This window comes from Cupressus sempervirens, chromosome 7 (genome assembly GCF_028749045.1).
Source record: "Cupressus sempervirens isolate cs-2001-9-10 chromosome 7, ASM2874904v1, whole genome shotgun sequence".
Taxonomy (NCBI): domain Eukaryota; kingdom Viridiplantae; phylum Streptophyta; class Pinopsida; order Cupressales; family Cupressaceae; genus Cupressus; species Cupressus sempervirens.
This window is the reverse complement of record NC_143124.1, coordinates 346,044,979-346,070,891: the sequence shown is the minus strand read 5'-3', so window position 1 is coordinate 346,070,891 and position 25,913 is coordinate 346,044,979. Positions and strand designations below refer to the sequence as shown.

The following is a 25,913-nucleotide window of genomic DNA, read 5'->3' as shown; positions in this document are numbered from 1 at the left end:
TTCCCTCCCTAGAGACATATGTTGTGATGAAATGTGTTGAAATGGTTCATAGGTCATCATATGGCCCCGTTTGACTCATATAAATTATTATTATATGTTCCTAGGGTCTTAGGACCCCTTGAGACATATGTTGTCATGAAATGTGTCGAAAGGGGTCATAGGTTATCTTATGATCCTTTTTGACCTATATAAACAATTATAAAATATCTTTATGAGTTTTGAGACCCCTAAAGACATGTTTTAATGAAATGTGTCGAAAGGGGTCATAGCTTTTTTGATGACCCTTTTGGACCCATATAAATAATTATAATAAGTTTCTAGGGTTCCTAGGACCCCTTTAGATATATGTTGTCATGAAATGTGTCGAAGGGGGGTTATAGGTTATCTGATGACCCCTTTTGACCTTTTTAAACTATTATAATATGTCCCTAGGGGTCCTAGGACCCCTAGAGACATATATGATGTAATGAAATGTGTCAAAAGAAGTTATAGGTTATCCTATGATCCCTTTCAACCCATATAAATGATTATAATATGTCCCTAGGGATCTTAGGACCCTAGGGAAATATGTCCTCATGAAACATGTCGCAAGGGGTCATAAGTTTATACTATGACTCCTTTCAACCCATATAAATGATTATAATGTGTCCCTAAGGATTCTAAGACCCTTACAGACATATGTTGTAATGAAATGTGTCGAAAAGGGTCATAGGTTATACTATGACTTCTTTCAAACCATAGAAATGATTATAATATGTCCCTAGGGATCCTATGATCACTAAAGACATATGTTGTAATTAAAAATGTTGAAAGGGGTCATGGGTTATCTTATGATACCTTTTGACCCATATAAATGTTTCTAATATGTCCCTAGGGGTTTTAGGACCCCTAGAGACATATGTTGTAATGAAATGTGTTGAAAGGGGTCATAGGTTATCTTATGACCTCTTTCCACCCATATAAATGGTTATAATATGTCCCTAAGGGTCCTAGGACCCTTAGAGACATATGTTATAATAAAATGTGTCAAAAAGGGTCATAGGTCATCCTATGGCCTCTTTTGACCCATATAAATGATATCTTGGGACCCCTAGAGACATTTGTTATCATGAAATGTGTTGATATTGTTCATAGGTTATACTCTGACCCCCTTTGACCCATATAAACGATTATAATATGTCCCAAGGGGTCTTGGGACCCTTAGAGACATATGTTGCAATGAAATGTGTCAAAAGGGAAGATAGGTTTTTCGATGACCCCTTTCGACCCGTATAAATTATTATAATATGTCCCTAGGGGTCTTGGGACCCCTAGAGACACATGTTGTAATAAAATGTGTCAAAAGGTGTCATAGGTTACCCTATGATGCCTTTCAACCCATATAAATTATTATAATATGTCTCTAGGGGTCCTAATGTCCCTAGGGGTCTTAGGACCGCTAGAGACATATGTTGTCATGAGATGTGTCGAAAGGGGTCATAGGTTAGCCTATGACCCATTTCAACCCATATAAATGATTATAATATTGTCCAAGGGTCCTAGGACCCTTAGAGACATATGTTGTAATCAAATGTGTCGATAACCTATGACCCCTTTTGACCTATATAAACAATTATAATATGTCCCTAGGGGTCTTCAGACCCCTAGAGACATATTTTGTAATAAAATGTGTCGAAAGAGGTCATAGGTTTTCGTATGACCCATTTCAACTCATATAAATGATTATAATATATCCCTAGGGGTCGTGGGACTCCAAGAAACATATGTTGTAATGAAATGTATTGAAAAGGGGTCATATGTTATCTTATGACCCCTTTCAACCCATATAAATAATTATAATATTTTTCTAAGAGTCCTAGGACCCTTAGGGACATATATTATCATGAAAAATGTTGAAAGGGGTCATAAGGTTATCCTATGACTCCTTTCAACCCATATAAATGATTGTAATATGTCTATAGGGGTTCTAAGGCCCCTAGAGACATGTTGTAATGAAATGTGTTGATAGGGGTCATAGGTTATACTATGGCCCCTTTCAAACCATAGAAATGATTATAATATGTCCCTAGGTGTCCTGTGACCCCTAAAGACATATGTTGTAATGAAATATGTCGAAAGGGGCCTATGACCCCTTTCAACCCATATAAGTGATTATAATATGCCTCTAGGGGTCTTGGGACCACTAGAGACATATGTTGTAATGAAATGTGTCGAAAGGTGTTATAGGTTATGCTATGATCCCTTTCGACCCATATAAATGATTATAATATGTCCCTTTGGGTCCTAGGACCCCTAGAGACATTTTTTGTATGAAATTTGTCAAAAGGGGTCATAGGTCATCCTATGGCCCTTTTTTACCCATAGAATTGATTACATTATGTTCCTAGGGTGTTGGGACACCTAGAGACATGTTGTCATGAAATGTGTTGAAAGGGATCACAGGTTATCCTACGACCCCTTTTGACCCATATAAACAATTATAATATGTCCCTAGGGGTTCTGGGACCCTTAGAGACATATATTGAAATGAAATGTGTCGAAAGGGGTCATAGGTTTTCTAATGACCCTTTTCAACCCATAAAAATGATTATAATATGTCCCAATAGGACCCCTAGAGACATATGTTGTCATGAAATGTGTCAAAAGGGTCATAGGTTAGGGGTCCTATGACCCTTAGAGACATATGTTGTTATGAAATGTGTCGAAAGGGTCATAGAATAGACCTCTTTTGACCCATATAAACAATTATAATATGTCCCTAGGGGTCTTGGGACCCTTGGAGACATATGTTGTAATGAAATGTGTTGAAAGGGTTAATGGGTTATCCTATGTCCCCTTTCGACCCATATAAATGATTATAATATGTCCCTAGGGGTGCTAAGACCCCTAGAGACATGTTTTCATGAGATGTGGCAAAAGGGTCCATAGGTTATCTTATGACCCCTTTTGACCCATATAAATGATTATAATATGTTCTTAGGGTCCTGGGACCCCTAAAGACATATGTTTTCATGAAATGTGTCGAAAGGGGTCATAGGTTATCCTATGACCCCTTTTGACTCATATAAACGATTATAATATGTCCTTAGGGTTCCTGAGACCCCTAAAGACATATATTGTAATAAAATGTGTCAAAAGGGATCACAGGTTATCCTATGACCCCTTTGGACCCTATAACCAATTATAATATATCCCTAGGGGTTCTGGGACCCCTAAAGACATATGTTGTAATGAAATGTGTCAAAAGGGGTCATAGGTTATACAATGACCCCCTTCAAACCATATAAATGATTGTAATATGTCCGTAGGGGTCTTATGACCCCTAGAGACATTTTGCAATGAAATATGTTGAAAGGGGTCATAGGTTATCATATGACCCCTTTCGACCCATATACATGATTATAATATGTCCCCTAGAGACATGTTGTAATGAAATGTGTCAAAAGGGGTGATAAGTTATCCTATGACCCCTTTCGACCCATATAAATTATTATAATATGTTCCTAGGGGTCCTAGAACCCCTAGAGACATATTTTGTCTTTTAATTTGTTAAAATAGGTCATAGGTTACCCTATGACCCTTTTCAATCCATTTAAACACATGATTTGTGTCCCTAGGACCCTACAAACATATATTGTCATATAATGTATCAATAGGGGTCATGGGGTACTCTATGACCCCTTTTGAGTCATTTGAACACACGATATATTATAGGACCCCTATTAACATATGTTATCATTTAATGGGTCAAAAAGAGTCATAGGGAACCCTATGACCCCTTTCAGCCCATTCAAACACATGATGTATGTTCCTAGAGGACCTAGGACCCCTAGGGATATAGATGATGTGTTATAATGGGTAAAAAGAGGTCATAGGGCATGCCATGACATATTTCAACCTATTACATGACAAAATACATTCATATGGTTTGTAGGACTCCTAGGGACATACATGTTGTGTTCTAATGGGTTGAATTGGGTTAAATGATATCCTATGACCTGTTTCAACCCTTTACATGACAAAATTTATTCTTGTGGGTCCTAAGACCTCTACGAACAAGCATGTTATGTTGAAAAGGGTTAAAAGGGGTCAAAGGATAACGTATGACCTATTTCAATCAAATGCATGACAACTTATGTTTCTAGGGATCCTAGGGCCCCTAGGGACATATATGTTGTGTTCCAATGGATAGAAAGGGGTAATGGGGTATCTTATGACCCCTAGGGACATACCTCTTATATTCCAATGGGTTGAAAGGGGTCATAGGGTACTCTATGACCCCTTTTGACATATTACATGAGAACATATGTTGCTAGGGGTCTTAGGATCCTTATCATCATGTGTATTGTACTCCAATGGGTCAAATTCTAACCCATTACATGATAACATATGTTTCTAGGGGTCCTAATACCCTAGGGCCATACATGTTGTTTTCTAATGGGTCAAAAGGGGTCATCCGATATCTTATGACCCCTTTTGACCTATTACATGACAACATATGTTCCTCTTGAAAGGGTCATAGGATACTCTATGAACCCTTTCGATCCATTAGAACACAACATATATGTCTATAAGGGTCCTAGGACCCCTAGGAAGACATGTTATCATGTATTAGGTCGAAAGGGGTCATAGGATACTCCATAACCCCTCTCTATCCATTAAAACACAAGATATATGTCCCTAGGCATCCTTTGACCCTTAGGAAGATATGTTGTCATACAATGGGTCAAAAGGGGTCATAGGGTATCCCGTGAGCCATTTGGACTCATTGGAACACATCTATGTCCCTAGTGAGACTCGTAGAAACATATATCATCATTTAGTTTATTAACTTAGGTTAGTAATATAATAATAATATAATAATAATATATAATAAGTAATAACTATTTATAAAATAATTATATAATAAATAATATTTCTATTTATAATAAGTAATAACTATATATCAAATAATTATATAATAAATAATAATAATAATTTAATACTATATATATATATATATATTAAATTTTAGTAACTATATGTAATAATTGGTTCCCCCCCTCCCCAATTATGCTATAACTATATTATACTAGGACTTGATACAACATAAAAATTGGCCCCCCTTTGAGTTTGGTAAATAAAAATCAATATTTATCTTAAAATTTGGTCCCCATTCCCTTTATATTTGAATTTGGGAACATAAATCAGATACCCATTCTCAAAGCGGATATCCATTCTCAAATCGAATACCCGATTAAGCAAGGTATTACCTTTTTGGTTTGGTACCAGGATGGGAAGGAAAAATGTCAAAGCACATTTTGAAACGTTTTTAGGTGTTTCAAATCTACATGTTTTTCACATCTCCATTTTTTGGCACACCATGATCCTGCACATACTCGTGAGTAAATTATTTTAAAAAAGGTTAATACTTTTTAAATTTTTTTTTTAACTTTTTAAAAGATATATTTAAATAAATATATTTAAAACATGAGCTAGTTATTTAAATGTGATAATTAATTTTCTTTTTAAAGTTTATATTATATAAAAAACTAATTTTTAAAATTACACTATATGATTCACCATGTAATGTCTTGATGCACTAAAACTTATGTCTTAGAACTAGATGCCTTAGAATGGTATCGCTTGGTCCCTTCAATGGGATCAAATAGATTATGCTTGTAGGTATTTGGATCTGTTGGTGTAAATAAGTATTTAATTATTGCACTTACTTAAGTTTACTTAGGTTAATGCATTATTTATTTATTTTGCATTATTTTATTAGTGAGACACTTAGGAGTTTGTGCACTCTTTTGAGATGTCTTGATGACATCACAGGGGGTCTACACCTCTTTTAAGCACATGGTGTCTACAACACAAGAATCTTCTACACACTTTTGACACTTTGTCATTCTTATCCATTCATCTAAAATCTTGGATAAGGTGCTTAGTTGTCTTATCTTCTGGTTGTTTCTAGAGACATTCTAGGTGCTTCTTGAGAGGCCTTTATATACAGGCACTCCTAGTGTACTCTCAATAATGACATATTGAATACATTGTCATTCTGATCATACTCTCTCTCTCTCTGGTCTACTATGTGCTTGTGTTTGAGTTCTTAGTTCCTGGGTGAATCTTGCCTTTAGGCAAATTCTTACAGGATCTATTTGTGTTCATTAGAAATGATCTAGCTAAATGTGTTGTCTTGCTTGTTAATTCAAAAGAGCATCTTAATTTTTCATCAATAAGTGTAACAGTATGTTTAAAATTGTTCTATATGTAATAAATTTTAAAAATTAATAAAATAATTTGTATTTACATTTTTATTCTTAGAAACAATCTCTTATAAACCTCATGTATATTTTTCATGGAGACATATAAACAAGGGTGACAATAGATGGAAACATTGTTTATAAGTAATTTGTGCACTTCTATTGAATTTTTTAGATATATTATAATATAGTGTCTTTGATTTGAAAAGAAGTAAACATGTAATCCTTTTACTAAATTATTTTGTGTGCACTTGTCTTTATAATAATATTGTTGGTATATATTTTCCATAATGCGCATCCAAATTAATCCCCATAGCACTCTAGTTAGATACCATTAATGCCCTCAAACTCATTGCAAATTCTATAAATGAGATGTTATAATCTTAGCATGATCTTTATGGAAATTTAGATGTCATTAATAATTATTAAAAATAAAGGAACCATATTAATACATGTTCATGAAAGCTTTTAGATTTGATTGTGTGTATTAGATTCGGTTTGATTGTTTAAAAATAAAGAAATCATATTAATGTATGTTTATGAAAGTAAGTTTCTCTTTATTTTTGTGTTCTTGATGGATCATGTACTATAATTGAACTTAGAAGTTTTAATGAACACTCATATACATTGTGAAAATCTAATAGTTGTAACATTTGAACATTCATATGAATGCATATTAGATTTTTATAAAAAAATACTTTTAAATTTCAAGAAACATAACACCTTATAATATATTTCAAATAATTAATAATAAAAAATAGTCACCAATATTTAATTTACAGCTCATAATAAAAAAAAGTGGGAAAAAATCTTTTATGTATCATATTACTAGAATTATCATAATACTCATATTTTTTCTATTAAATAATCTTATTAAAAATATCATTAGGGTAGATGATCTAGCAACACCCGCGTTTTGATGACCACTACATCTACCATTATAGATCCCCAAATCACCGGTTATGAAAAACCCCAAAAAATGATAGCATATGTACTAATAGTTGATCACTTTTTAGCTTTCTTGGTTGGTGATTGGTCCACTTGTACCAAAACTACTATTTTTTTAGTGAGCAGCTATTGGAGGTGAACATACCAAGTTTTGGGAGAATGTTTTAAAATTGCACTTTTAGGCCACCTTGCACTCTACGAGTTCTATAGAGTGCTTTGTAAATGGGAAAACGTTGAAAAGTTAGCCTTAAGCTCTTCACTCACCGAAAGGTGAAAAAAATCCGCTGCATTAGAATTTCTAGATGCCCAAAATTAACCTAGACCCTACTAGGGTCTGTCCCTAATACATTGATCTAAGAAATATCTAAACACACTTTTTAAAAGATGTTGGAGGATTAAATTTTATACTTTCAAAAAAACAATGTGTGGGAGAGACGTTATTTCCAATATATCCTCATGCTCTAAAAATCTGGGTGATGTGTGAAATCAACTGCCAAATTCCAGCTGAAGTTACTTATGCCTTAGTCTACCTTCCCACGATTATGGTCTTTTAGACATGTCAAAACACTGAAACTCTCACGCTGTATACAAATAACCTGGACGTATTGATATATTTTCTACAGTTAATAGATGTCAGAACTGATATAACAATTAAAATACTTTAAACCTAAGAATTTACAAATATCGCTGGACGTGAATTAATAAAGCCAACAATAACCAGTCCCTCTTTTGGAAAAATTCATGGCGAATTGAACGATGTCATTGGGTTTATTTACTGCGCCCGACGGCCATGAGCAGATGACGACGGTAATACAGATGACAGAAACATCTCTGTCTCACTCGTCGTTGCAAGATAACGACGAAAACAGAGAGATGAACATGAACCTTTTCCTGCAAAGCAGAGAGATTTTTCCCACATCATGCACAACAACCAATAGTAGTAACCATGTCTTCTATTGATATTATTATTTATTTATAATATATAGAAGCATCAGGTTTTTAAATATTCGGACCGGTATTTGGACATACCTGTGATTTATCTTCTCTCTTAAAAATTATGAAACATATGCATTTTACTCGGGAAATGACGATAATCTAGACAAAACATCTGCAAGGCATTGACAACTTGACCTCCACTAGAACACAAACCAAACTACCACAAATTTATGTTTTTTACTCTTATCTAACTGGAAAACAAATATAACTCTTATCTAATTGGAAAACAATATAACTCTTATCTTACTGGAAAACAATATATATTGTTGTTTAGTACATAGCTCAAAATTTTGACACCGAACAACTATTCCAAGCTGGAATTTGATAGTCACCCCAGTCTGTCGTGAGTATTTTTTATGACGGTTTGGTCATGATAATACCTTTTGTTTTAATGTTTTATAATAAATATTGGTTGTCGTTTTATTTTTAAGAATTTAAAAATTCTTAGCCAAGCCTATAACATAGTGGTAAATTGTTAGCCTCTTATGTGGAAGGTCTTGTGTTCAAATCTATTGATTAAGAAATAATAATAATTAATCACAATACATAATAATCATAATGAATCTTGACTTCAGCCTCTTACCAATAAAAAAAATTAAAAATTAAAATCTTGAAAATTTAAATATTTAATCAATATAAATTATAAATTAGTCATATTTACAAAAATCTCGTATTTAGAAGTTTCTAAATTTTTATGTTTAATAAAATAATATAAGATTCTACAAAACAATTATAAATTAGCAATATATGTTAGCTTAAGAAAGTTTCCAAGCTTATATTTTTTCATACTAATATTTTAATTGTTATTGCCTATAACAATTTTTGATGGTTTATTAATTAAATTAAGTATCATATTGATGGTTTTACAAAAATTTACTCTGTCAATCAATATGGTCCAACAATTTTTCAGCCCATCATATACGCCTCAAAAGTGAAACAATGGCCAATACGGCCATCAAATTCCAAGGCCTGGTTCCATTCAATGTTATCACAAACTAGAACCGTAACTACGACGACAACATAATGAGAAATGAGAATTTGTAATGTTTGTGTACAAGATATATATATATATATATATATATATATATATATATATTTAAGAAGAGCTCTGTTTGAGCTTCAATCCCTATTTGAGTAGATTTTGAAAGAAGGAAATTATTGAAAATGTAGATTTGATTGTGGTTAAGTTTAAATACGAGTAAATAGATTTTATTTCATTAAAATTGTGAAGAGGATCATCCAAATAAAAGATTTAGATTACATGCTCGCCATTCTAGAAACAAAAATAGAAATAAAAATATATTTACAAATAAAAGAAAGTTCATGATTGAAAAGATACAAAAAGATCATGTTGCAGCATGTCCAATATTTTCCTACCAATAAAGCTATCTACTCTTCCAAAGAGTAATGCAAGAAGATTCATAACTTGATGAATGGTATGTTTTTGCTAGGAAAAATGTCTCATGGAATGAATATAAGATGCAATAGTAAAAAAAAATGTCAAAAACTTAATCTTGAGAATGGTGGATATTTTCAACCTAATTTTAATAGTTGTAAGAGAATTTTTTTGATGATGATGTTCCTTATCTAAGCATATAAATAGGAAGAAATTCATGCACATCATAATGAACTTGTAATGGAGAATAATATTAAAAACCAAGAAGAAATGTTAAAAGCTTCACCTAGCCTGGACCTTGATGTTTGCACTTTAAATTTTTATGAAGAGAGTGGAAAATTAGGACTACCTCAAGATACAAGTGAAAGGAAATAAAGTCTTAGTAAAGGTTTACCTGTGGTATTATTTAGTATTGGGAACACTACAGACTTCAATAAAATTGTGAAAAATTTATAAATTGTGCAACAACACAAAATTTAAATTGTTTTGTAATGTTTTCATGAGTAGGTAATTATAGTTTTGAATGTCCTTTGTATTGTATGAAAGGTTATCTTATTAGAAAAGTGTAGAGCATTAGAAATAGGTATAAAGCCAACATTTGAATTCCATGTAAGTTTTTGCATTACACATTTATTGCATAAGATGATCTTTAATTCCAATTAGACAACATGATACCTATTTCATATTGTTGGATTCTCTTATCAATGGAGTTCGACTTCAAACAAATGAAGGGGCGAGTGGAGTTGTGCATAGATGTCTCAAGAAAAGTATTTGAATTTCATGTTTATTCATATTATTGGCAGAAAAACCCAATATCATCTCTCTAAGTTTAAACCCAATATCATCTCTCTAATTTTTTATTTTTTTGACTTTGGATCAAACTTTATGATTTAGTTTACTTTTAAATTACATTTTTATTTTTAAATTTTGCACCATTTAAATAAAGCATGAAAATAAGTCATCGAGTTTGAATTATATTAAAAAAATATTACATACTAATATCAATAATTTATGAAACTCTATGTTTACAATTACATTAGTTTAGTGTTTAAGTTTTGTTTGAGTGTGTTTTATGTACTTACATAAGATAGTATATTGCATTAGATGTATACAATTAGATAGTTGAAAATGAAAAACAATTATAGAGTTAAAATTAGATTAAAAATATTACACACTAATATCAATTAAGTGTTAAAATTATATCTTTGATTACATATAGTACCTAAGTGGTGTTTAAAAGAATATTTTTGTTACACCTTATTGTACTTTTCATAAGCTAGTATATTACATGACATTGATATGTGCACAATTAATTCATAGTTTTGAAATATTTATTGAATAATTGTATATATTATGAAATTAATTTAATATAGTATTAAGTCCCTTTTCCATAATTCATTATTTTTTGTAAGATTTTTTTTATAAAACTTATATAAGAATTGTTTACAAATTAATTAATCTTCATTTATATGATTTAATTGAAATTTTGAATCTACAAGCTAACTTAATTTTTAGAAAATCTACATTTCAAATATGAAAACTAACAAAAATATAACAGAATATGTAGTTTAGAACTAAACAAAGATATTTTTTCTTCAAATTATAATATAAAACAACATCTTTGAAAGATTTAGCTATTAAAAAAAATAATATACACCTAATTAATTTTAGATTTCTTAAAAAAATTCCAAAGACAATCTAAAACTATTTTTGTTTCTCCCGAACCTCCTCAAGCTCTCTTTATGCTTAAGACCCTCCTATGACATCTTCAAATTGGTGTCTATAAACCATCCAATGGGAAATTTATATTCTCAGGAATTAATGGATGACGAGCCTCAAAAGATTTCCAGTTCCTCATCGACAATATGGATAATTTGCAAGTTAAGTGTTTGTATTTAAAATTGGGAGTCTTATATAAATAATATGTTTATAAAAAGGATAGAAAATGAGGAACTCTTATTTATCTAAACAAAAATGGACACTAAACCTTTCCAAGGAGGAGGCTGAATTTCAAGATTTGAATTGTAACAATCCAAGAAAGGACCTCAACAATGGAAGAAAACATTAATCAAGAAAAGTTGGAGAAGTAAACCAATCTAGAAGGCTCAGTTCCTAGGTACCCACAGACGAGTCAAAAAGATAAGAATTACAATAGATCAATTAGGGTCATTCATCCATTTATTTTTCATGCAGTCATCTGTGCTTTCCTTGATAAAACCAAATAATGAAATTTTCCATAGAATGCACTTTACAACATGTAAGTGTAAATCATGATTCAAAACAAACTTATCCACATTTATCTGAAACACTTCTAGGAGGTAAAATTATTGGTAAAAGAAGACTCTAAATTGGTATTTGATGATTGAAATGGCCACAAAAAGACAATTGATTCGTGTGCCTTCCTTGAGCTTGAATCTCTGCCCCAATACCCAAATCTGGAAAAAAGCCCTCTTCTTAATATTACAGAAAAATTTTTGGAAATCTGGACTCACTTGTTGTACTACGATTACCCTAGGGGCTAGAGACTCCACCCACTACAAAACCATTGCAAGGGAGATCCATATTATTTGCTCCCCATTCTCTTCAAAAGTTGGATCAATGCCATTCTGACTCTACCCTCATCTAGATGCTTCCTCCCTAGTTCATGGCAGAAAATAGTGCGAGGATTGCGTTGCACAAGACATGGAAAAATGTAGTAAGCGTGGTATATGTGCTTACATGGCCCTTGCTTCTCCTCCAATCTCAAAATGATCAGTATAAAAATAATAATGAGATTCAATGTTGAGGTGATTCTAAAAATGTGTAGTTTAATTTGAAATTAGCTCCCTATTGATGATTTCATTCTACAATATTATCTAGCATCAATTAATGTCCAAAAATATCGCTTGGTTTCCATTGTTCACCCCTATAAGTGATTAATATATATTATCAAATTATATTTTTTACCAATGGTTTGACGAGCTCCCTGAACCATTCATTACTTACCCATATGTCAAACAAAACTCTCATATATTAATATCTAGGAATAGCTTGCAAATGTTCAGATATTATCATAGCCCGTTGACATTCATGGTAAAAAAAATAAAATTGACAAAGCACTAGTAGAAATAAGTATAACACATAAACTATAAATATTATAAGATATTAATGAATAGAAGCCTGCTAACTTAACCCATTCTGAAAACATCATTACCAGAAACATGCTTTGGTTCTACTAAAAATCTAAATGACTTTCAGGAGGTGGATGGCCAGTTGTGACTTACACATGTCATTTCAGTAATAGGAGAACACATTGAACTATAGAGAATATATTATTATAAACCAGCAGTTAGAAATCAATATGGTCATACGAGCAACAATTAGAATACTTAGATAAAACAGTGAGAAAGGGTGTACCTTAAAAAGATGCAAGCAAAGTGACCTAATAAGGCATGGCTATAAAAATTGATAGAGACTATAAGTTAGAGAGGGCTTGCAAAACATTATTTGTTAACAAAAAGAATTTTGTGATGATTTATTGAAGTTCAATTGTGTATTTTGGTGCAAAACCAAATCAATTTGAAAAATTAAAAATGAGACTAGAAAAAAATTGCCATGACAACAATTTTGGGATAGAAGCAAGGCATATAAGCAGTCCTTTGTTGAGTTTGTAGGCATATTGACTCCTGTGATTAAATCAAAGAGCAGTCATTCGGTATTGGCAATGATTCATTGCTTTCTCTTGAATTCTAGCTACTACTACTATCATTCTCTATAATTTGAAAAGGACTGCAAATAAATTGACTAACTAGGGATTGAAAACATGGGAGTTCTATATCTAGTATTAAGTACAAAGGGATGTTTTTCTCTTAAACCTCCACTTGTTCCTCCCCATACGGATGTCACAACACTCTCAAAGCATGTGCCCTTGTAAGTTGCTTAGTGTCCAAATCTTTTAAGACATTTTTCGTTTCTATGATTTTCTTTAATTTCTTAGTAGAGAAAATAAAAATACCACTAGAAAAAATGCACTTAGCCAATGAAAAAATAGAAATAAAACAATGAAAATCCACTTTAATAGGAAAGTGTAGAAGAAACTTAGATTAAATGGTTGATGCGCAATTTCCAAAACCTAAACTAATACATAAGATGCAATAAAAAATATAAGTCTCGTGCCTTATGGTAGGGACTAATAATATTTTATAAATTTTTATAATACTTATTTTTCAAAATTTAATGATAATATCAAATATTTTATTGTAAATAAATAAGAATAAAAATATTTACATAGCATTAAAAAAATCTATCAAATAACGTATGACTTACTAAAAATAAAACTAAGTAGTATAATCATCACATCTAAGTTAATCAATCTCTATAAATAAATGAACCATTGCGAAATAATTCCTAGCTAACAAACAGTCAATATGGAAAGTTTAATTAAATACTCCTAGTTTATTCATACAAACTAATGGTGAAGTGTCACTTACTAATTCCAGGTGTGATGTGCAGAAATCAAACCCTTGGAAGTTGTAAAAAAAATTCTATGAGTTGAAGGTGAATAGGCTACATAGAAACAACTGTTTCGCAACGTGACACAAGTTTTGCCCGTTGAAACATGCAACGACAGTAAGTTGTCGCATTTTTTGGTAACATAGGCTCCAAGTTGGTAAAATCCATGACAAATGACTAAAGAACATGCTATAACATACAATATATGTTAGAGTATAAATGTGTACGAGATGGATTGTTTTGTGAAAAAATGTAGAACTTCAAATGATGGAAAACAAGAACGAAAATTTGGTAACTTCGATATTGTATTCAATGTCGAGGTGAACTTGTTATTATTATTATTATTATCGATGCACGAAGATGTTTAGTAATTAGATGAATTTAATTTATTTTTTATTGAATGTTCTAATAAATTGTATAGAAAATAAATTTTTTAGTTAAAGAAGTTTGTATTAAGAAAGTATCAAGTAATTGATATGGGATCTAATAATTGTGATCTTTTTGTCATACTGTAACTAACTCCTCAATTACTAATATTAAAGGAGTCCTAAAATTATCAGACATGTCTTAATAGTCCGTCACACATGCTTTTTAGGTTGGTAACCAGTTCTGTTGTACATCATTATTGAGACATTTTGTAGTGACTATTGGGACACGTGACCACAAGTAATCTCATTTTTTAACCAACACTATTTATGCAAGACCACAGTAATATGAAATGATAAGTATTTGTGTTCAAAAAATATTTCTGATTACGGATACATTAGAACCCTGGCTTGAAGTAGTTAGCCACCATAATAAATCACAAAAATAAATAAATGTAAAAGTAGAATGCGCATGTAATAGACATGTTTGGGATGACTTAAACATTCCACACTAGACTTCATTTTAAGACTAAAAATGTTAATAGTCAAAGTCAACTTATTCTTGGAAAACTTAATTTTCCCCATGCGATGTTTAAAATAAGATAATGTGATACTCTCACAATGTTTCACGATTTCCAATTAATGCTCAAGATTATGAAATTTACAACACCGAAGCTCCTTTCCCTAAACAGAGCGATGAGGAAAAGAGCAGATGTCAAGCGAGCGAGAGGTGTTCAAACTTTCGGGACCTTGCTATCTCACACACGTCGACTGGTAAGTGCTCAAGACCTCCCTTACATTACAGTTACCTTCGTACATTTTCCTTCTCTAAGCGCCCTTGTTTTGTAAGGTCCGATCCAGGTCACAGGCGATGCATAGCCGCCAGTTTGGTACAGGGAGTAAACGCGCAGGAAAGGGAAAGACAAGGAGGTAGGAGAAACGGGGCGGAAGTGTGGTGGAGCTTCTTCAATTTCAAGCTTCTCCGCCCTCTCTTCGATCAAGTCGACGGCTCAATCTTCGGCGCCGTTTACAAATGGAGCAAAAGAGCGGCGCGCGTGCGGTTTCGGCCGTCGGGAGTGCCGAGAATAGTAGTTGCCCTGCGAGGAACGCTCGTAAAAGCGGGGACTGTGGCGACAGACCTCCGGCTGGACCTCACCATTCTCACCAACGAACTCCATAGAAGCCACCGTTTTCACCACGCACTGGACGCCGTCAAAGTAAGCGTTCGCAAGCACGGAAGTGACGGCGTGTGGATCGCCGGCCATTCTCTCGGCGCCGCCATGGGAATGTTAGCCGGCCGAAAAATGGCGGAGGAAAGGCACCAGTTTTTAGAGGCCCATCTCTTCAATCCACCCTTCGTTTCGCCACCGGTGGAAAGCATTCAGAATGAGAAAATAAAGCGGGGGTTTCACATTGCGCGAAGCCTGGTGACGGCCGGATTGTCAATGACGTTGCAGGACAAGCGTACCCGAGCTAAATCTCAAAGAACGTTCTCCGTGCTGAGATTTTGGGTTCCTTGTTTGTACGTAAATCGAAAGGACATTGTGAGCTCTGGTTATGTGGGCTATTTTTCGAACCAGCAGGTGATGCAGCAAATGGGGGCCGGCGGTATCGCTAAACTGGCGGCGCGGCATTCGATTAGTGACATTGTTTTATCGGCATTGGGAAGGAAGTCCAAGGCTGGGCATTTGATACCTTGTGCGAACGTTATTATTAACGTGAGCGCTTCAGCGAGTGTTATGACTGCACACGGTATCGATCAGTGGTGGGCAGCTGATATCAGAATTGAGTGCACACAGTACAGGCTTGTTTCGACACAAGCTGGCCAAACCGAAACCGCTCTTCGTTTGCGGGCACATATCTGACGGTGGTGGATTTCTTCGTGCTCATCTTTACCGGTATTATTTTTTTTCCAATCTAATTGTGAATCGCCATTTGTTATTCCAGATTCAGTGCATAGGATGGGCCCCGCCTGAAGGGTGGGCTGGGCAAATGTCAGTGTAGATAGTGGAAGACTGGAGTTATATAAATTATTTTTTGTGAGATTCAAGATTGTGGATTGAATTTTTTGCCATCACGCTCCATCCATCGTATAATAGAATTCTCTTCTTCTTTCGTTGCAAACGGTTTTTTTTAAAAATTGTAGATGCCATTTAAAACTCAGACGAATCGAATAGTGTTATTATATTTTCTACTTCGATTCAGTGAATCTGCCAACGCCGAGTAGATAGCGACAGAACTCTGTCTCAACAAAAGTTCGCCGGATAACGACGGAAACACAGAGAGAGTCGTCTTCCTGAGAAACAGAGATAATGTTTTCCTCACTTTATGCACAACGATCAAAGAGCGAGCTTTATCCACGGCATCTAAAATATCTACTCTGTTACAGTTGGAGCATTTAAATCCATTTACATAAATATTAGCGCCAATGCTCTAAACTATCTACGCTCTTACAGCTGTAACTTGTTAGTTAAATCGTTTTGCAATGTGCCAATGGTCTCCGTTCCTTCTTGTTTCCATTGCCCTCAAAGGGGAGAGGGCCCGTACACCCTAACTTCGACACTCTTAAAACATATCGTAACGATGAAAAAAATGGTTGATTTTTTTTCAACATCTTCATTAACTAGTTAACTACTTATAACTAAGGTTTCGGCTCATTTCCATGAAAAATGATATCATTTGTATGCCTCATACTAAAAAGTTTACAAAATCTCATTTTTCGAACCCCCTACCTATCCTAGTCAATTCCGACACTCGACATTTGAATTGCTCTGCCCCAATACTTGTACATTTTATGATGTGACATTTTTCATATATAACTTTAATATGAACATATAATTATCATTAAAAGTATATTAGATAATTACTATTTAAATGGTTATATCCATTGTTTAATCACAATTTTTGTAATTATTAAACAAATAATATAATAAATTACCCTTCTTTAAACTAACCTAATGTATGCGTAACCTAAAGTATATATAACCAAATGTTATATGTCGGTGGCCCTAACCCTAAAAACATATTACAATACCACCACCAACACTCGTCATAAGATAGCGATACCTCCTGTAATGCGACCGCCACAAATCTTCCCATCTGAGCCCTTCTGCAACGTCGCTGCCATGATTAAGTCATTTCATGCGACTGGTGTAAGTCTTTATCATTAAATTTGAAGTGGAACAGTCTTATTTTGGTGCAACCCACTTGCTAATGATTATCAACCAAGTTTGGAAGAAATTTGCAATAGTTCTTTAATGTCTACGGCTGTTCCAGTTCTCTCATTCTTTCCCATGCTTTTGATCAATACCCTTTTCGCAGATGATATTATTGAAAGAATTAATAAATTTGAAGGTTATGTAGCAAAGGGATGTCGATTACTTGATGACTCCAAAGATTTTCAGGTGACTGATGTTCATTCCTTGTTTTGCGGTGTTTTTATGAATCAATTCAGTTGTTTTTTTATAAAGCTCGCTTGCTGTGGATTTTTTTTTAGCTTCTGCTGCCTCTTTCTTCCTCTATTATTTACCCTTGTTCATTTGCAAAATGTGGCAACGGTTTAAATCTTCCTAATAGTTTGCTCGCCCATTATTTGTAGGGCCTCCTCACCGTCGCTTGCATTGTGGAAAGTGGAGTGGAGGGGCACACAAAAGGGTTTGGGAGATTGGAACGAGTCCCACCAAAATTGTCTACGGGTGACTGGAACGACACGGAAATGGAGGAGAGGGATGGAGAGTTTTACAAATGTGTCTATGGACACACAAAATTCTGAGGGATTTTGTATATTTCGAGCAGGTAAGGTCTTTATCAGACCTTACTGGGAAAATGACCCAGCCATTCCTTTCTACAATTAATACTAGGTTTCATAGTTAATGGGTATTCATAGATTTATTTACTTTTCTATGATTTGCTCTGTTTGTGTGGATTTGGGCTTATTGTGTTTGGCTTTTAGGCTGAATCTTGTTTGGCTGTCAGCCATTCCTTTCTACTTTTAGGATGTATTCTGTCTGGTTTGTTGTACATCTGATTAATGGCGAGGTCATATGCCATGTCTATTTTCGTTGTTGTCTTAGATAAGGGGTTTCTGAATCTCTTGTCCAGGCCCTTTGTAAGACATGTACAAGATGCAAATATTGGAAGTGGTATGACGGAATTGTTTTTGTTCCATTGAGAAAATTTTCCACATGTTTATTAAAAACTCTGGATATGCTTCTTTCCGTTCAAATTTGAGCTTGATTTTTGTTGAAGACTCCATCTGTAATGTGAATTTTGTTGCAGATTTTCCACTGAGCAGATTTTCTGGATAAAAATTCTCCATTTAGATTTGATTTTGAATGTTGTTCAAATTGCATTTATAATGGGGGTTTTGCTGAAGATTTCACCAGAGTTGAAATCTCACTAACTGTAAGAGTCCGATAGTGTAAGTTAACATACTCAATAGAAAAAGGCACACATTCCAAATCAAATTTGACAAGGTAGTATCCAATATATGTATGATTTAGTAGATAAATGCATCCAAGAGTATATCAGCAGCATTGGCCTTTCAATCCCCAAATAGCACTATTCTAAAATTTCTCAAATACTATTTTACCTGCAATAGAATCACTGGAATTTCTCCAATACCATTACTTGCAACTGATATTTCTCAAATACTATTGCCTGCAATAGAATCACTGGTTTAAACATAAGGTTGATTAGTTAAATAGTGTAAGTTCAATGTTGATCATAACCATGTTGTCATCAATTAATTAAATTAATCGAATCATTTTTTAATTCTTTGAACAAAGACCTGACTTTTTATTATTGTATCTATATCAAGGGCTAAAACTATTGAAAGATTAGATTTCTCAATGTCATATAACCTTGACAATTAATTTTTTTTTTTTTAGGATTTTGTATCAATTTTTTTTTGCACCATGAATTATGTTATATTTATGATACTTTGTTCACTTGTTTTGGTTTACAAATATGTTTGAAGTTTTATTATCACTTCATTATTTTAAGAGAACTTACATGTATAAACTTAGTTGCAACCACTATTTTAAGGTATGAGCAATCTTTCTCAATTATCTATGTGTCAATATGCTCTTTATTGTTTCCTTTACATTCAATTTTGTTACATTTTCTATTTTGTATGAATTTCATTTTGCACTCTGAATATTAGCCATTTGTGTTGATTTGTAAAAATTTTACTACTTTACAAATACCTTTAGAAATCGGCAGTATTTGCAATAAAAGAAGCTTCTATCATGACTATAATCTCATTTTTTGAAGTATTGAGATGAGAATTTTTTGAAGCTTCCACAGATGTTATCATTTATTTTATAGAATTGTTGGGACATTTGAATCTTGATGGATTTCATGTTGATTGAATCAAAGTTAAAAGGAATAAGCTAAGTTTTAAGTAAGATTGTACTTTGTTGTTGTTTAAGGAAGCAACTGTATTCTGCTTCTTTAAACAATAGTAAACTAAAATGTTACTTAAAAATCAGCTTTAGCCTCATGTTTGGGTGGTCTTTAGTGGGCAAATTGCTTGACAATTCTATAGAAGACCAATGCATTATACCATATTCTATAACAGGTATCTATTTGTCCTTGACATACCATATCACATAACATGAAGAAAATAATATAGGAGACAAAACATGATGAGGTTTTCATTAATTCTTCATATGTAAGGTTACAAAATATATAATAGCTTTCAGATTATACATATAGGCACTACAATATTTTTCAGCTTCTACAAGTTGAAACATAAGCATGACAAGAAATTACATAGTTGGAAACAGTAGAGGTAGGAGAGAAGGACCAGTCTATGGAACATTACAAAATACCAAACTTGTCATTGGAAAATAAGATTGGACTACTGTTGTAGAAGAGGACCTATCTGTAATATATAACAAAATGATTAGCTTATGGAATTAGAAATTCTTCTACTGCAAAAAAAATGACTAGCTTGTGAATATAGAGGTACTCCATATGAAAATGTCTATAGGATCATTAGTTCATCATAAAGCCAGGGAAGGGTTTAGGTTCCCCTTCAGTACAATCTACAGTAGGATTTTCTGGACTAGCTGAATCAACTTGTGGGGTGATGGGAGTCATGCACTCAAACATATTTTCATCCAATAACCTACCAATTGGGAATTGCTTGGTTGGAAAATGAGGGGGGCTTTGGCTAACAATAGCTTGGATGTTGTGGAGGGCAACATAGGTAGGGGATAGAATGTTGTACATATCCCTCAAAATTTGATGATGCTCCGGTAAGGGGGTTGTTGGAGTATTGTTGTGATGGCCCACTCTATTTGCATCTGGTTCTGAAATACTGATGTTATAATCAAGTTGCATAGGGCATATATTTTCAATTCCTTTTTTGTCTTTCTGTTTTGCCAGCCTACCTTTGCTACAATCTACCTTTTCTTTCTTCTTCAACTCCCTCTCTTTTTGTTGCTGCAACTTTTCCTCTTTCTTCTGTTGCTTTATTGTCTCTCTTTCAAGTTTCTGCGCATCTTTCCTTTTTCTTAGCTAAATTTGTAGTATTTTTTTTCCCTCCAACTGTTGTTTCTTCCTTTCTTTCAGCTCCTGAAGTTCAACTTTCCTTGCTTCTTGTTGCTCTTGCAACATTATGTACTCATTAGATGTAAGTATTTGAGATTTTCTTCCCAATTGGAGAGTAGCTTTATCAGATGGCACAGATCTCTTTGTGACCCTTTCAATTGGTAGCTTCAAAAAACTTCTTAGTGACCCCTGACTACATAAAATCTCTTCATCTTCTGTCTCCAAAGCTACAGATCCCTTCAATGCATCTAGATTATGTTCAGCTAGTCCACCTTCATCTTCAGTATTATCTAAATTTGAAGCTTCCAGATTATGTTCACCATATCCAACTTCATCCTCATTATGATCTATAGTTTCCCAAATTTTTGCTTCAGCATAATAATGAACCACCTCTTCTCTTGGCATTGAAGGTGGAGAAGGAATGGATAATGAAATGTCTTCATTTTGAAACTCAATCTGCACTCCCAATTCCTTTGCTCCTTCTTTAATCCAATCAGGTGGATCAAATTGTGTTGGCAAACTCATATCTTCATGCATGCCAGTTTCAAATGGAGTTGAGGGCACAAGATCTGCTGGTGGAGTTGAGGGCACAACATTTGGTGGTGGATTTTGGCTTTGAAATGAATCATCTCATTGCTGTTTTGCCATTTGTGCCACATAATCTTTAATGACATCTTCATTATCATAACTAGCTAGCCTTAAAATGCTTGCAATTCCTTCAGCAAAATTTTCATCTTACACATTGAATGCATCACTTGGCTTCATTCCATTACAAAGAGCATCACTATTCAATGGTCAAATTCCAATCCTTCAAAAGCCAACTATAATATTATCAGGTACAAGGGCAAGTTTGAAAGCTTTGCTTGCTAGTTTTGCTAATTCCATTTTCCTTATTTCAATGTGTGGATGTTTAGACATCCATTTTGACCTCTCACATTTGAAATATGACTTGAATGGAGAAAATACACTTACATCCAAAGGTTGTAGTCGATGACTAGTGTGAGCAGGCAATGTAAGAAGATCTATGCCTAAGGATCTTGCCTCTTGGATTGTAGCAAAGGCAACATGGCTTCCATGTCCATCAAAAATAAGGAGATGCCTATTTTTGGGTGAAGCACCCCCTGAAACAGATCTAGCAAAATGATGGAGCCAATTTAAGAATAATTTTTTTGTCATCCAAGCATGTTGTTGTGCTACCATACAAGCTCCAACTTCACAATTAGCAATGTAATTTTTAAGTCTTCTCTTTGCTTTAAAAAGATAAAATCTTGGTATGCTGTGACCTGCAGCATTGATACAACATAGTACTGTAATCCATTCTCTACTTTTGGCTAAGATTTGAGGCACACTTCTACTTCCCAACTTTGCAATCACTTTCATCCCACAGTTTCTGCCTGCTTGCACTCCTGTTTCATCACAATTCCAAATGTGTGTTGGTTCATAATGGTTAGTAGCATACAATGTTGCCAAATTATTATAAAAATTTGCCACAATACATGGTTGTAGCATCACTGCTCTATCTCTATCTAGACCCTCTGCAGTCCTTATTGTCAAATCTAGATGGCGTTTGCGAAATCCAACCCACCATGATCTACCAGGTAATCCATTTTTGAATGGATTTGGCCTTGTTTGGCAAATGTGAGCCACATGTGACTTTAGTTGAATCACCTTCAATCCACGACCAAGTTGAGCTAAATCCTTACACCACTCAACAACTTCTAGTTCTTCTTCCAAGGAGAGAATCGTCGGTGGTCCTTTTGTTTTTGTTGTTGTGAGTCCTACTAGCCAATAAGATAAGCTACTAAGAGGGATTCCCCACTTCTTAGCTGCTCCTCTTACTGAAAAATATTTGTCTTCAACATCTTCAATTGCATGTTCCATAGCCTCTTCTATCCATTTCTTTCCTTGCAACCTTTTCTTATTATTTTGGCATTCAGAGTTTTGAGTTGTGTTATCAGGAGTTGGCTTGGCTGCACTATCCCCATATTCAGAGTCAATAACATTTAATTTAACACCTCGTGCATAACGAGGTCTAAATTTTTGGGCAATTCTTTTGCTTCTTCTCTTCCCTGTTGCCATAATGCCTAAATAGAACAACAACATGTATTAGATGATGGAAACATTGGGAAAGAATAGTAAGCATAAAGAATAGTAGCATACATTGTATGATGGACTGTGACAGATTATATGAAACTGACTTTGATCTTGTTTCTGTTATAGAATGCTATTATAATATTGTTATTGATGGATTGTGACAGATTATATGAAACTGACTTTGATCTTGTTTCTATTATAGAATGTTGTTATAGAATGCTATTATAATACTGTTATAGTATGTTGTAATAGTATGCTATTATGGTATGCTATAATAGTATGTTATTATGGTATGTTGTAATAGTATACTGTTATGGTATGTTGTTATAGTATACTGTTATGTTATGTTGTAATGGTATGCTGTTATGGTATGTTGTAATAGTATGTTGTTATGGTATGCTATTATAGTATGATGTTATAGTATGATGTTATAGTATGCTATTTTAGTATGCTATTATAATACTATGAAGCAAACATTTTTTGAATAACAACATGCTATTACATAGTAGATTATGACAAAAATAGTATAGTATGCTATTATTTTTTTCAAATGTTGTAAGCTATTATGATAGAAATAGTATAAATAACAACATACTGTAATATGAATAACATTGGAAAAGTGTTGTAAGCTATTATGACAGAAATAGCATAAATAACAACATACTATAATATGAATAACATTGGAAAAGAAGAACAACATACGTTATATGATGTTACACTATGATGGATTGTAAGAGCATACCTTAAAAAAATGGCAGAATTAAAATACCTGGATGGTTAATTGAGCCCTCTGATATTGTGATAAACTGATGCTACTGGGCCCTCTGATATTGTGAAAAATTTATGCTACTGATATTATGATAAATTGATGCTATTGTGCCCTCTGATATCCTCAACAACTAAGTTCAATGTGACCCTCTGATATCCTTAGCAACTAAGTTCAACGTGACAATGCAGTCATAGAGAATGCATACAAATTTGTAAAGGAATAATTTCAATACATGTCATATTAATACCTATAAATAGAACTTTTTCCCTCCCAACACTTAGAATTTGAAATTTGAATCTAGTTGATCTATGGCATACAAACTTTGTGGCCTTTTCTAAGACTTTTGAAATGGTCGATCCATGGCTTTCAAACTCTGTAATTTGATTGGCTTGCATTTAACTTTGTGGTGTTCAAGAACAAATTTTGAATAATGGTGCATTAATTGTTTGATTTGAATGGATTGGGGAGCTCAAAAAAATCTATCTTTACCATTGCAGGTACTCCAATTTATTGCATCTACTCTAGCTTTGCTTGTAAAATACTCCAAACTTTGCTTGCAAAATGCTCCAGCTTTGTTGATCGATCACTCTAATTCCAGCATTTTGGTTTCAAATCTTGTCAGAGATGATTTTACTTTTGTCAGAGATGGGATGACTGTTAAACAAAAGTTTATTTATGTAGATTTGTATAGGTATTGGTAGTTGAATAGCAATGCAGTAGTCATCAATCAGACATTAAGCAAGGATTTGACATCTTGTCCATGAGTTGAGACAGCTATTTTGTACCACTTTAAATATAACATTTATTGCATGTATCTTGATATTGTGTATATAGTAGTTTGACTTATTCTAAGTAACATTTAAATGGGTAATATATGTAACACACAATGAATGTTTTTGTCTAGAAGTGGTATCAAATATAGTAAATCAATGCTCTAGCCAAGAATATTTTATAGTGATTTAGTTTGAAGTAAATATTGATAAATTTCATTCAACAAAGTTACTATCTTATTGTTCAATTAATAAACTACATTGATACTATAGTTGGCCCAGATAATCTTAATGGCATTCACAACTATTAGTACCTGTTCAAGTACCAGGTCCTCTCCCCTAATGGATCCACCTTTTGAGATCAATATTAAACAAGACAAGAGCTCTGCTTGAGCTGGAGTCTCTGTCTCTCGAAGAATTGTAAGAAGATTGTGAAAGAAAAATAGATTTCAAATGCATAGATTGATCTAAATATGAACAGGTAAGTTGATTTGATTAAAAAATAAAATTAAACCTTAATACAACTAATTAAATCAAATTTCTATATATATATATATATATATATATATATATATATATATATATATATATATATATATATATATATATATATATATATATATATATATATATATATATATATATATATATATATATATATATATATATATATATTGATTAATATCATAAAAGGAGTTCATTTGAGATAAATATTGAAATATATATGGTATGACTTTTTTAACAAAAATAATAAATTATAATACAATTTTTTTTTCAAATGGAAAATATGTAAGCACACATACTTTAATTTATTAAATCATTTTAAATGTAAACTTATAGTTAAAATTATCATTTAGAAAGTAAAATATTAAAATACTTAAATTAAAAATATAATAGTCAAAAACATATTTTTTTATTCGTTATTTTTTTTTACTATTAGTAAATTAGTCTCCCGCTAACAAATATCACTATCATCTCCATAAAACAATCTTTGATTTGTAACTATTAAATCAAGTACATATTGATTTTGAATTCACTATTTTGTAATGTTTGTATATTGATGTTACAGAAACATCTACAAAAACCAGATAATCTAATTTTTTTGGTATGCGTGAAACCCCAATATCCACATGGATGTTGTTGTTCCACATGGCCAATGTATCATTGTTCTCTATGGCTAGGCTATGGGCACCTAGAATTTTGGGGGCAGATCGCCCTAAAATTTTATGTTATGGGCTATCTAGAATAATTGTCCCTCAACATATTATTCAAATCCCT

At 33.1% G+C, this 25,913-nt stretch overlaps 1 protein-coding gene across 1 annotated transcript; it reads left to right on the top strand.

Annotated features, from left to right (window-relative positions):
* The first annotated feature begins 15,156 nt into the window (after positions 1–15,156).
* LOC149546847 (GDSL esterase/lipase At4g10955-like) lies at positions 15,157–16,563 on the top strand. Its single transcript, XM_089794679.1, has 2 exons — positions 15,157–15,218; positions 15,295–16,563. The coding sequence occupies exons 1-2, from the start codon at positions 15,157–15,159 to the stop codon at positions 16,307–16,309; spliced, it is 1,077 nt and encodes a 358-aa protein (XP_089650805.1). The 3' UTR covers positions 16,310–16,563.
* Positions 16,564–25,913: the final 9,350 nt, after the last annotated feature.

Excerpts from the sequence above, each read along its gene's own strand:
- LOC149546847 (XM_089794679.1), top strand. The coding sequence starts at position 15,157 with ATGTCAAGCGAGCGAGAGGTGTTCAAACTTTCGGGACCTTGCTATCTC. Across the intron at positions 15,219-15,294 it reads TATCTCACACACGTCGACTG|GTCCGATCCAGGTCACAGGC; the intron begins GTAAGTGCTCAA and ends TTGTTTTGTAAG.